The 13,995-nt window shown below is 49.1% G+C and overlaps 1 protein-coding gene across 1 annotated transcript in view; it reads left to right on the forward strand.

The window, feature by feature from the left end:
• Window positions 1-5,410: 5,410 nt before the first annotated feature.
• Window positions 5,411-13,995, forward strand: part of paxbp1 (PAX3 and PAX7 binding protein 1) — a 60,357-nt gene continuing 51,772 nt past the window's right edge. Inside the window, exon 1 of the mRNA XM_072260070.1 lies at window positions 5,411-6,032. Within this exon, the coding sequence (XP_072116171.1) occupies window positions 5,549-6,032 (484 nt within the window). The 5' untranslated portion in view covers window positions 5,411-5,548. The remainder of the gene's footprint in view (window positions 6,033-13,995) is intronic.

The following is a 13,995-nucleotide window of genomic DNA, read 5'->3' on the forward strand; positions in this document are numbered from 1 at the left end:
TATTATTATGACCCACACTGGTCTAACTATCCTTCATGTTCTTCTCCTTGGTGGATACTGATGCAAACTACTCATTTAGGACCTTACCCACATTCTCCTCATCCAAGCACATGCTCCCTTCTTTATCCTGCCTGCTCCCTAGTTACTCCCTTGCTCTTGATATGTGCAGAGAATGCCTTAGAATTCCCTTTAATCTTTCTTGCTAAGGACTTCTCATGGCCCCTTCGGCTTTCCTAATTCCCTTCTAGAGTTCTTTTCTTGGTTATTTATACTCCTCAAGAGTTCCATCTGATCTTAGCTTCCTTTTTTATCTTGATTATTTCACCACCTCTCTCAACACCCTTATCTCACCATCCACGTCCTTCCTTCTAATTAGAACACACCCATTGTGTACTCAGTGCAATTGGCGTTAAAACAACTTCCACATGTCAGATGTAGTTAGTAGACTTGCCCAAAAACAGTCATGCCCAATTAACCCTCCCTAGTCCCTGCCTAACACTCTCATTATTTGCCCTGTCCCAAGATCCGTATTTACCCTTTCTCATTGCTATCTTAAGAGTGAAGGAATTGTGATCACTGTTCCCTGGCTGCCACTGTACCATAGCGGTTAGCTCAATGCTATTAAAACTTAGCCCATTCCAGCGTTCGGAGTTCAACTCCGGCACCATTCCGTAAGAAGTCTCTGTGTGTCCTCCCCACAGGCGGTGTGGGTTTTCCCCGGGTCCTCCAGTTTCCTCCTCCAGTCCAAAGACCCACGGGGTAGGTTAATTGGTCATTGATAAATTGTCCTGTGGTTGCTGGTTCAACAGGCCAGGAGGACCTACTCCATGCTTTATCACTAAATAAATAAACAAACACAAATGTTTTCCCACCTGACCAAGTTCACGTCCCAATATAAGGTCCACTACAGCCTCTCCTCTAATTGGACTATTCATATCCTGTTTCAAGAACTTTCTGTACGAATTGTACCCCAACTAACCCTCTTGCACAGAGGATGTCCCAGTCAATACTGTGGTAAGTAAAATTATCCACTACAACAACCCTGTTGTTTTTTTAACTTCCCTTTTCTGTATGTACAACTGTTCCTCATTGTAGCGGTGGCTATTGAGAGGACTATGGTATCACCCATCGTAGATAGCACCGTTTTCATTTTGAGTTTTATCCATATTGATTCAATAAATGGGCCTTCCATTATATATCCCTCTGACTGCAGCTGTGAAATTATCCCTAATTAGTGAGGCAGTTCCTCCCCACTTTTACCTCCTTCTCTCCATCGTATTTGTCCCCCAGGTTGTAGGAGGGATTCCATTCACCTAGAGGCATGGTGACAACTTTCACTGCATAAATATCCCAAGAGAAACGCAGGAAGCTGCGACAGCAACTGTCGGTGGCCACTCTGACCTTTTCAACGCAAACAACAGGAATTCTGCAGATGCTGGAAATTCAAGCAACACACATCAAAGTTGCTGGTGAACGCAGCAGGCCAGGCAGCATCTCTAGGAAGAGGTGCAGTCAACAATTCAGGCCGAGACCCTTCATCAGGACTAACTGAAGGAAGAGTGAGTAAGGGATTTGAAAGTGGGAGGGGGAGGGGGAGATCCAAAATGATAGGAGAAGACAGGAGGGGGAGGGATAGAGCCAAGAGCTGGACAGGTGATAGGCAAAAGGGATAGGAGAGGATCATGGGACAGGAGGTCCGGGAAGAAAGACAAGGAAGGGGAGGGCCCAGAGGATGGGCAAGGGGTATATTCAGAGGGACAGAGGGAGAAAAAGGAGAGTGAGAGAAAGAATGTGTGTATAAAAATAAGTAACAAATGGGGTACGAGGGGGAGGTGGAGCATTAGCGGAAGTTAGAGAAGTCGATGTTCATGCCATCAGGTTGGAGGCTACCCAGACGGAATATAAGGTGTTGTTCCTCCAACCTGAGTGTGAAAACCTGAGTCTCAAAGCTCTACGCTTCTTTTTGGATTCCAGACCTAATCAGTTCCCTTCTACCACCACTCTGCTCGGTCTAGCGGAATTAGTCCTTACTCTTAATAATTTCTCCTTTGGCTCCTCCCACTTCCTCCAAACTAAAGGTATAGCCATGGGCACCCGTATGGGTCTGAACTATGCCTGCCTTTTTGTTGGCTTTGTGGAACAATGTATGTTCCATGCCTAGTCTGGTATCTGTTGCCCAAGGAGTGGGTGGAATTGTTAATTTGGGAAAGTATTAGAGCCATTGCCTGCCTTTATTGTTGAAAATTTTGATTGTTAATAAGTCTTAACACTTGACCAAGAGTTGAGAGTAAACGCATGATTTACTGTAAACATCTTTCATTTGTAAATGAACAGAGTCAACGCAAAATTTTATTGTTAATAACTGTATTGAATAAGGACTCACAGTCAACGAATGGTTTTCTTTTTCTGTATGTAATTATTTTTATTTTGTAATATTTCTGAATAAAGTATTTTTGGGAAAAAAAAATATTCTGGTATCTGTCCCCCACTTTTCCTTCGCTACATCGACGACTGCATTGGCGCTGCTTCCTGCACGCATGCAGAACTCGTTGACTTTATTAACTTTGCCTCCAACTTTCACCCTGCCCTCAAGTTTACCTGGTCCATTTCCAACACCTCCCTCCCCTTTCTAGATCTTTCTGTCTCTGTCTCTGGAGACAGCTTATCCACTGATGTCTACTATAAGCCTACTGACTCTCACAGCTATCTGGACTATTCCTCCTCTCACCCTGTCTCTTGCAAAAATGCCATCCCCTTCTTGCAATTCCTCCGTTTCCGCCGCATCTGTTCTCAGGATGAGGCTTTTCATTCTAGGACAAGGGAGATGTCTTCCTTTTTTAAAGAAAGGGGCTTCCCTTCCTCCACTATCAACTCTGCTCTTAAACGCATCTCCCCCATTTCACGTACATCTGTTCTCACTCCATCTTCCCGCCACCCCACTAGGAATAGGGTTCCCCTGGTCCTCACCTACCACCCCACCAGCCTCCGGGTCCAACATATTATTCTCCGTAACTTCTGCCACCTCCAACGGGATCCCACCACTAAGCACATCTTTCCCTCCCCCCCCCCTGCATTCCGCAGGGATCGCTCCCTACACAACTCCCTTGTCCATTCGTCCCCCCCATCCCTCCCCACTGATCTCCCTCCTGGCACTTATCCGTGTAAGTGGAACAAGTGCTACACATGCCCTTACACTTCCTCCCCTACCACCATTCAGGGCCCCAAACAGTCCTTCCAGGTGAGGCAACACTTCACCTGTGAGTCTGCTGGGGTGATATATTGCGTCCGGTGCTCCCGATGTGGCCTTTTATATATTGGCGAGACCCGACGCAGACTGGGAGACCGCTTTGCTGAACACCTACGCTCTGTCCGCCAGAGAAAGCAGGATTTCCCAGTGGCCACACATTTTAATTCCACATCCCATTCCCATTCTGACATGTCTATCCACGGCCTCCTCTACTGCAAAGATGAAGCCACACTCAGGTGGGAGGAACAACACCTTATATTCCGTCTGGGTAGCCTCCAGCCTGATGGCACGAATATCGACTTCTCTAACTTCCGCTAATGCCCCACCTCCCCTTCGTACCCCATCTGTTACTTATTTTTATACACACATTCTTTCTCTCACTCTCCTTTTTCTCCCTCTGTGCCTCTGAATATACGCCTTGCCCATCCTCTGGGTCCCCCCCCTTTGTCTTTCTTCCCGGACCTCCTGTCCAATGATCCTCTCGTATCCCCTTTTGCCTATCACCTGTCCAGCTCTTGGCTCCATCCCTCCCCCTCCTGTCTTCTCCTATCATTTTGGATCTCCCTCTCCCCCTCCAACTTTCAAATCCCTTACTCACTCTTCCTTCAGTTAGTCCTGACGAAGGGTCTCGGCCTGAAACGTCGACTGCACCTCTTCCTACAGATGCTGCCTGGCCTGCTGCGTTCACCAGCAACTTTGATGTGTGTTGCCTGACCTTTTCAACTATGGCTTTTCGGATTGAAAATGTCTGTAGAGTGTCCTACTTTCCTCAGAAAGTTGTTTTAGAGAAGAGGCACGGAGAACTTCAAATCTCTACGGAAGAAGCACTGTCACACAATTCACGCATCCATCTGCTTTATCAAGTACATTCTACAGGTTTCAAATTTTCCCTGTCAACCAGAATTTACAGAACTGAACGCTAAGGACCGACGGGGAACACATTGCTATGCAATCCCGCTTTCAACACTGACTCTAGGATGGTGGACAGGTGTCGTTCCAGACTCTGGGAGCTGTGTGTTGTGACGCCACTCATACCGGATTTCCGGAAACGTTACCAATCCCTCCATCTCGGACTCTGGGAGGCGCTGTAACTGGGAATCTGCCCGGATTCCCGGGGGGGGGCGCTGCAGCTGGATGTCAGTTTGGACTCCGGGGGAGGGGTGATGCGGGGGGGGCGCGCTGCGACTGGAATTCAGCCTGGACTCTGGGGGGGGGGCGGTGTGTTTGGGACTCGGGGGGCGGGCGGCGGGGGGATTGGCGCTGTGGTTGGGACTTGGGGGGGCGGGGGGTGGCGCTGTAGTTGGGACTCAGCCCAGACTCCATGGGGCGCTGTGGTTGGGACTCGGGGGGCGGGGGGCAAGGGGGTGGCGCTGTGGTTGGGACTGAGCCCGGGCTCCATGGGGCGCTGTGGTTGGGACTCGGGGGGCGGGGGTTGGCGCTGTGGTTGGGACTCGGGGGGCGGGGGGCGAGGGGGTGGCGCTGTGGTTGGGACTGAGCCCGGGCTCCATGGGGCGCTGTGGTTGGGACTCGGGGGGCGGGGGTTGGCGCTGTAGTTGGGACTCGGGGGGCGGGGGGGCGAGGGGGTGGCGCTGTGGTTGGGACTGAGCCCGGGCTCCAGGGGGCGCTGTGGTTGGGACTCGGGGGGCGGGGGCTGGGGGGCGAGGGGGTGGCGCTGTGATTGGGACTCGGCCCGGGCTCCATGGGGCGCTGTGGTTGGGACTCGGGGGGCGGGGGGCGAGGGGGTGGCGCTGTGGTTGGGACTGAGCCCGGGCTCCAGGGGGCGCTGTGGTTGGGACTCGGGGGGCGGGGGCCGGGGGGCGAGGGGGTGGCGCTGTGATTGGGACTCGGCCCGGACTCCAGGGGGCGCTGTGGTTGGGACTCGGGGGGCGGGGGGCGAGGGGGTGGCGCTGTGGTTGGGACTGAGCCCGGGCTCCAGGGGGCGCTGTGGTTGGGACTCGGGGGGCGGGGGCCGGGGGGCGAGGGGGTGGCGCTGTGATTGGGACTCGGCCCGGGCTCCATGGAGCGCTGTGGTTGGGACTTGGGGGGCGGGGGGGCGAGGGGGTGGCGCTGTGGTTGGGACTCAGCCCGGGCTCCAGGGGGCGCTGTGGTTGGGACTCGGGGGGCGGGGGCCGGGGGGCGAGGGGGTGGCGCTGTGATTGGGACTCGGCCCGGGCTCCAGGGGGCGCTGTGGTTGGGACTCGGCGCGGACTCCAGGGGGCGCCGTGGTTGGGACTCGGCCCCTCCGCCGGCTACTTGAGGCTGCATCGCTGCCTAGTCGCAGCCCTTCATTTCACCGCGACAATGTTTAAGAAATCACGCAGAAACTTCAGACGGCGGAACGATTCTGAAGAGGAAGAGCGGGAGGATGGGCCAAGCCAGGAACCGGCCCAAGTGAGCGGGGGAGCCGAGGCCGCGCTCATCAACAACAGCCACGAGAAGAGTGGCGAGCCGCCGCCAAACCTGGGTATCTGCGAACCTGGCGTTGGCCTACCGCTACTCCCCAAACCGGTCCTCTGCGCCCCGGTGCTCGGCCCTGTCAAGTTCTCGCCGGGCCTAGATCCTGTCCAACCCCTACAGGGCCTAGTCGCCCCCAAACCTGTGGCTGGCGTCGGTCTTGTCAAAACCGCGCCGCTCCTCGACCCTTTCAAAGCCGCGTCAGGCCTCGGCCTCGCCAAAACTGCGCCCGCCCCCGGTGCTGCCAAACTTCCCGGCAAAGACAAGAAAAGAAACCGAGAAAAGGAGGTGCCGCGGGCGGCGTTACTCAGCTTCCAAGATGAAGAAGAAGGTGAGCAGTCTCCGTATTCAGTCCTGGAGCTCCGATTGGCAGCCATGAGGGGTTTGCAAGGCATTGTAAATATACTACTGTACTTAACGGTTACAGATTCTTGACTGAAACCTGTCGTGCAGTTCATCACCTAGGCCAGTTTAGTTTTATTGCACATATGTGGAATATTATATCTATCCATAATATGGATCTTGTAAGAAGTGGCTATAACAAAATTTTACAATTCCTACTCAAGTAGTCAAGAAGATTGGGATTTACCTATTCAAACTGTAGTCCTTTTGCTTTTAAGGTTCTGCAGGTGTTAATGGCACAGCACAATATGTTGCAAGATAATTTGGTCTGTAACTCGCTAAGGGTTTTGGAAGCTAGTAGCAAGTGAAGTTTGAGATGATCATTAAATGTTAGAGTTTGTTATACTCTAAATACTTGGCACATTTAGAAAGCTTTACTCTTATGTTACTCCAAATTATTTCAAAAACATATATACTATAAATGAGTATACTCTACATATTTTCGGTTAAAAAATGATTTGTAAGTTCGTTCAAAGTTCCCTAGCTTCTTATTGTTGCTGTTAAATTTCCATTATTCAACCCAATGCACATCTTGTTACTGGGTGATTTTAGTTTTCTATTACCTCCAGGTCAGTGGCTTCACAACAGTTGAAATATTCTTTCTGATTTACTGTCTCAGTTTACATGGTATCTCACACAGATGTTCTTCCATTTTCCCTCTGATATTATGTGTAAGTTAAAGTCTTCAACTGGTACTTCACTTTGCATTTTGTTGCATCACTCTACAAGAATTGCTTGGGTTTCTCCTTAAAATTTCATCTTGAAAAGAAAGACAATTGATTCAATAATGTTGGTGCTTTATTGAAGAGGTGGACAGCAGGATATCTGCAGAGATCCCACTCATGAGCAGATTGTGGTTACACATGATGGACGATTCCATTCATTGTGAATGCAGACATGCTACACATCAGCAAATTATTCTGCATACACAGGTGCCTTAACTGAGAAGGCTAAGGAGACTGCCCTAATTGAACAGAGATGTGGCTTACATAAATTAATAAATTACATAAATGTGGCTTACATATGCAACCTTAACTTCACACCCCAGTCTTTCTGACTTTCTCATTGTGATCAGAGCTTCCACAGATTGAGAAGAATGACAGTAACACTATCAAAATACGTATGATTTAGCACCGCTCATCGTTGGGTTCAAAGATTAATGCAATTTTGGTGTCTGCCAGATCTTTGTCTAGCCATTTCCCTAGCAGGTGTACAAGTTTTAGGATATCACAAGATCAAAAATTAATATCTCACCAAGGCTTCTCGGGTAACATGCTTGATGCCCTAAAGCCAGCCACTCTGTAATTTGGGTCAGCTGGCTGGAGGCAACAATCTGAGGCTGAGCTTCTCAAGTAAAAGGTCGTTGTCTTCTTGGAACTGGGCTGCAGCTACAAAGGAAAATGAAGTGCCAGGAATGAGAGAGTTCAACCTGATAAAATTACAGTTTTGTTTTATTTCTGTTTGCTAAGAACAGTCAGCTGTATTTTCAGGGCACATACAGGTGTCTCCCACTTTTCGAACGTTCGATTTACAAAACCTCACTCTTACGAAAGACCTACATTAGTTACCTGTTTTCGCTAACAGAAGGTGCTTTCATTGTTACGAAAAAAAAGCAGCGCGCGCCCCAAGCAGCCACTCCTTCCCCCCCAGATTCGGAATTGCATTTTCGCCGGCATTGCTTAAACATGTGCCTGTGAGCAGCCGTTTGCAAGATGAGTTCCAAGGTATTGGTAAAGCCTAAAAGAGCTCGCAAGGGTGTTACACTTGGCGTAAAACTAGACATAATTAAGTGTTTCGATGTGGTGAACGAAGTAAGGACAAAGTGAGTTTGGCTTGTGGAAGTTGACAAAGATGATGTTGAAGAGGTTTTGGCATCCCATGACCAAGAACTGATAGATGAAGAGCTGATGTAATTGGAAGAGGAAAGGATAACAATCGAAACCGAATGCAGTAGCGAACGGACCGAAAGTGAAGTTATCCGGGAACTGAATGTGAAGCAACTGCGTGAGATTTTCACTGCAATGATAAAGTATGACTTTAATTTTGAAAGGGTATGTCGGTTTAGGGCAAATTTGCAAGATGGTTTGAGTCCTTACAAAGAACTATATGATAGAAAAATGTGCGAGGCTAAGCAGTCAAGCAAGCCTTCCACATCAGCCACAGCAGATGACGAACCTTGACCTTCGACATCGACATAGAAGAAGATGACCTGCCTGCCCTCATGGAAATAAACCACCCCAACCCCCGGGCCGCGGAGAATGCAGCAGTAGTCGGGACGCACCCAGCACATCTTTAAGAAAAAAGCCAAAATAAACAAGCTAATTAATTAGGTGCCGCCCGACACGTAAATGTCAGCCCAGATCAGAGGCGACGCAATCGGCAGTCGCCTCTGATCTGGGCCCACATTTACGTGTCGGGCGGTACCTAATTAATTAGCTTGTTTATTTCGGCTTTTTTCTTAAAGGTGTGCCGGGTGCGTCCCGGCTACCTGCTGCATCTCGGAATGCTTTGCGGATCGGTATTGGTCAGCGGCCCGGAGGGTGGGGGCCACTGCACCACCCCAACCTCCGACTCAGCCTAACACACCATCATCAGTGTGCTCGATGTCTTCTGGATTCCCGTAAGTGATACATTATTTCTACTTTATATCGGCTGTGTATTTTTGTGTTATTTGGTATGATTTGGCTGGCTGGCCTCATAGCTTAAAGGTTACTGGAGAGCGCTTGCGCCGTGTTTTTGCCAAGAGTGCCTGCGTGAGATTTTTGCTACAGTGAACAGTACAGGCAATGATTATAGAAAAGTATTTCTACTTTATATAGGCTGTGTATTTATATCATTCCTGCTTTTACTATATGTTACTGTTATTTTAGGTTTTGTGTTATTTGGTAGATTATTTTTGGGTCTGCGAACGCTCACAAATTTTTCCCATATATATATAAATGGGAATTACTTCTTTGCTTTACGACATTCCGGCTTACGAACCATTTCATAAGAACGCTGTACCTTCGGATGGTGGGGGGAAACCTGTATCGTAGAACATAGAATAGTACAGCACATTACAGGCCCTTCGGCCCACATGCTGTGCCAACCCTCAAACCTTGCCTCCCATATAACCCCCCACCTTAAATTCCTCCATATACCTGTCCAGTAGTCTCTTAAACTTCACTAGTGTATCTGCCTCCACCACTGACTCAGGCAGTGCATTCCACACACCAACCACTCTCTGAGTGAAAAAACCTTCCTCTAATATTCCCCTTGAACTTCCCACCGCTTAGCTTAAAGCTATGTCCTCTTGTATTGAGCAGTGGTGCCCTGGGGAAGAGGTGCTGGCTATCCACTCTATCTATTCCTCTTATTATCTTGTACACCTCTATCATGTCTCCTCTCATCCTCCTCCTCTCCAAAGAGTAAAGCTCTAGCTCCCTTAACCTCTGATCATAATGCATACTCTCTAAACCAGGCAGCATTCCTGGTAAATCTCCTTTGTACCCTTTCCAATGCTTCCACATCCTTCCTATAGTGAGGCGACCAAAACTGGACACAGTACTCCAATTGTGGCCTAACCAGAGTTTTATGGAGCTGCATCATTACATCGCGACTCTTAAACTCTGTCCCTCGACTTAAGAAAGCTTATGGGGTGTTAACTACCCATCTACCTGTGAGGCAACTTTCAGGGATCTGTGGACATGTACCCCCAGATCCCTCTGCTCCTCCACACTACCAAGTATCCTGCCATTTACTTTGTACTCTGCCTAGGAGCTTGTCCTTCCAAAGTGTACCACATCACACTTCTCCGGGTTGAACTCCATCTGCCACTTCTCAGCCCACTTCCGCATCCTGTCAATGTCTCTCTGCAATCATCGACAATCCTCTACACTATCTACAACACCACCAACCTTTGTGTCATCTGCAAACCTGCCAACCCACCCTTCTATCCCCACATCCAGGTCGTTAATAAAAAAATCACAAAAAGTAGAGGTCCCAGAACAGATCCTTGTGGGACACCACTAGTCACAATCCTCCAATCTGAATGTACTCCCTCCACCACCACCCTCTGCCTTCTGCAGGCAAGCCAATTCTGAATCCACCTGGCCAAACTTCCCTGGATCCCATGCCTTCTAACTTTCTGAATAAGCCTACCGTGTGGAACCTTGTCAAATGCCTTACTAAAATCCATATAGATCACGTCCACTGCACTACCCTCATCTATATGCCTGGTCACCTCCTCAAAGAACTCTATCAGGCTTGTTAGACACGATCTGCCCTTCACAAAGCCATGCTGACTGTCCCTGATCAGACCATGATTCTCTAAATGCCCATAGATCCTATCTCTAAGAATCTTTTCCAACAGCTTTCCCACCATAGACGTAACACTCACTGGTCTATAATTACACGGACTATCCCTACTACCTTTTTTGAACAAGGGGACAACATTCGCCTCCCTCCAGTCCTCTGGTACCATTCCCGTGGACAACGAGGACATAAAGATCCTAGCCAGAGGCTCAACAATCTCTTCCCTCACCTCCTGGAGCAGCCTGGGGAATATTCCGTCAGGCCCCGGGGACTTATATGTCCTAATGTATTTTAACAACTCCAACACCTCCTCTCCCTTAATATCAACATGCTCCAGAACATCAACCTCACTCATATTGTCCACACCATCATCAAGTTCTCTCTGATTGGTGAATACCGGAGAAGTATTCGTTGAGGACCTCACTCACTTCCACAGCCTCCAGTCACATCTTCCCACCTTTATCTCTAATCGGTCCTACCTTCACTCCTGTCATCCTTTCGTTCTTCACATAATTGAAGAATGCCTTGGGGTTTTCCTTTACCCTACTCGCCAAGGCCTTCTCATGCCCCCTCCTTGCTCTTCTCAGCCCTTTCTTAAGCTCCTTTCTTGCTTCCCTATATTCCTCAATGGACCCATCTGATCCTTGCTTCCTAAACCTCATGTATGCTGCCTTCTTCCTCCTGACTAGATTTTCCACCTCACTTGTCACCCATGGTTCCTTCACCCTACCACTCTTTATCTTCCTCACCGGGACAAATTTATCCTTAACATCCTGAAAGAGATCTCTAAACATCGACCACATGTCCATAGTACATTTCCCTGCAAAAACATCATCCCAATTCACACCTGCAAGTTCTAGTCTTACAGCCTCATAATTTTCCCTTCCCCAATTAAAAATTTTCCTGTCCTCTCTGATTCTGTCCTTTTACATGATAATGCTAAAGGCCAGGGAGCAGTGGTCACTGTCCCCCAGATGCTCACCCACTGAGAGATCTGTGACCTGACCTGGTTCATTACCTAGTACTAGATCTAGTATGGCATTCCCCCTAGTCGGCCTCTCCACATACTGTGACAGGAATCCGTCCTGGACACACTTAACAAACTCTGCCCTATTTAAACCCTTGGAACTAATCAGGTGTCAATCAATATTAGGGAAGTTAAAGTCACCCATGATAACAATCCTGTTATTTTTGCACCTTTCCAAAATCTGCCTCCCAATCTGCTTCCCTGTATCTCTGCTGCTACCAGGGGGCCTATAGAATACCCCCAATAGAGTAACTGCTCCCTTCCTGTTCCTGACTTCCACCCATACTGACTCAAAAGAGGATCCTGCTACATTACCCACCCTTTCTGTAGCTGTAATAGTATCCCTGACCAGTAATGCCACCCCTTCTCCCCTTTCCCCCCCCCTTCTCCCCCTTCTCCCCCTTCTCCCCCTTCTCCCCCTTCTCCCCCTTCTCCCCCTTCTCCCCCTTCTCCCCCTTCTCCCCCTTCTCCCCCTTCTCCCCCTTCTCCCCCTTCTCCCCCTTCTCCCCCTTCTCCCCCTTCTCCCCCTTCTCCCCCTTCTCTATCCCTTTTAAAGCACTGAAATCCGGGAATATTGAGAATCCATTCCTGCCCTGGTGCCAGCCATGTCTCTGTAATGGCCACTACATCATAATTCCATGTATGTATCCAAGCTCTCAGTTCATCACCTTTGTTCCTGATGCTTCTTGCATTGAAGTACACACACTTCAGCCCTTCTGCCTTACTACCTTTACACCATTTATTCTGCTTCTCTTTCCTCAAAGCCTCCCCATGTGTTAGATCTGGCTTTACTCCATGCACTTCTTTCACTGCTCTTTCGCTCCGAGTCCCATCCCCCTTGCAAATTAGTTCAAACCCTTCCGTACCATGCTAGCAAACCTACATGCAAGGATATTGCGCCCCCTCGGGTTCAGGTGCAACCCAACCAATCTGTACAGGTCCCACCTTCCCCAGAAGAGATCCAAATGATCCAAAACTCTAAAACCCTGCTCCCTGCACCAACTCCTCAGCCGCGCGTTCAACTGCCATCTCCTCCAATTCTTACCATCACTGTCACGTAGCACTGGCAGCAATCCTGAGAACGCCACCCTTGAGGTCCTGTTCTTCAACCTTCTGCCTAGGTCCTGAAACTCACACTTCAGGACTTCATCTCTCTTCCTGCCTATGTCATTGGTACCAACATGTATTATGACATCTGTTTGCTTCCCCTCTCGTACCAGGATGTCGTGCACCCGGTCAGAGACATCCCAGACCTTGGCACCCGGGAGGCAACAAACCATGCGGGTATCCTTCTCACGTCCACAAAATCTGTCTGCTCCCCTGACTATAGAGTCTCCAATGACAACAGCTGTCCTCTTCTCCGCCCCACCCTTCTGCACCACCGGGTCAGACTCAGTGCCAGAGGCCTTGCCACAGTGGCTCACACCTGTTCGGTTGTCCCCTCCAACAGTATCCAGGATGGTAAACTTATTATTCAGGGGAATGGCTCCAGGGGTGCTCTGCACTACCTGTCTGCTCACCTTCGCTTTCCCCTCTCTGACTGTCACTCAGCGACCTGCTTCCGACAGCCTCGGTGTGACTACCTCCCTGTAGCTCTCATCTCTGACTGCCTCATTCTCCCTTATGAGTCGAAGGTCATCCAGCTGCTGCTCCAGATTCCTCACATGGTCTTCCAGATCGCCCAGCCGTATGCAGTTCTGGCAGATGTGACTCTGCAGGAGAGGGGAGTTCCCCCAAGACTGCCACATCTCAAATGAGAGGCACATCACTGTCTCAGGAGGCATTGTAAAGACTAACTGCGAGCAAACTTGTCCTCCGCCTCTTCTCGTCAAAACCTCAAAGCTCCACTCCTTCACTGGCCCACTCACTCACTGGCCGTTTTCCACAGGCCACTCCACTTGAGCTACCCTTTATTTATGTGTTTGAGCTTTTCAAAATGCTTGGTCACCTGACCTCGACTGCCCAATCAGCTGCTTTCTGCTGAGTCTGAGCTATTCAAATCTTGATTGTCTAATCAACAACTTTCTGCTGATCTATTCAAATCTTGATTGACTTGATTGCACAGACCAACTGCCAAAACTGCCAGAATCTCTGGAGTCAAAGCCTCAAAGCACCATTCCTTCACTGGCCCACTTAGTCACTGGCCGCTTTCCACATTTAGTCCAAAAGTATCAGCAACAGCATCTCCTCGCTGGCTGTCAACGTAGCACACCTCAGGGATGCGTGCTTAGCCGACTGTCCTACTCCCTCTACGCTCATGATTGTGTGGCTAAGTACAACTCAAAAGGCATCCGTAAATTTGCTGACACCGCTGTTAAATTGGTAAAAATCTCAGATGGCAATGAGACTTACAGGATGAGTGGTGTCACAACATCATCCTCGGGATCATTGACAAGAAGACCAAAGTACAAAGTAAAATTTATTATCAGGGCACGTACATGTCACTACAAACAGCCTTGACATTCTTCTTGTGCGGGCACATCCATGGAACAGTACCTATAAACAGGATCAATGGACAACAAACTCTGCAAATGCAGATATAAATAACAGCATGAAATAACAAGATAGAGTC

Source organism: Mobula birostris, chromosome 6 (genome assembly GCF_030028105.1).
Source record: "Mobula birostris isolate sMobBir1 chromosome 6, sMobBir1.hap1, whole genome shotgun sequence".
Taxonomy (NCBI): Eukaryota; Metazoa; Chordata; class Chondrichthyes; order Myliobatiformes; family Myliobatidae; genus Mobula; species Mobula birostris.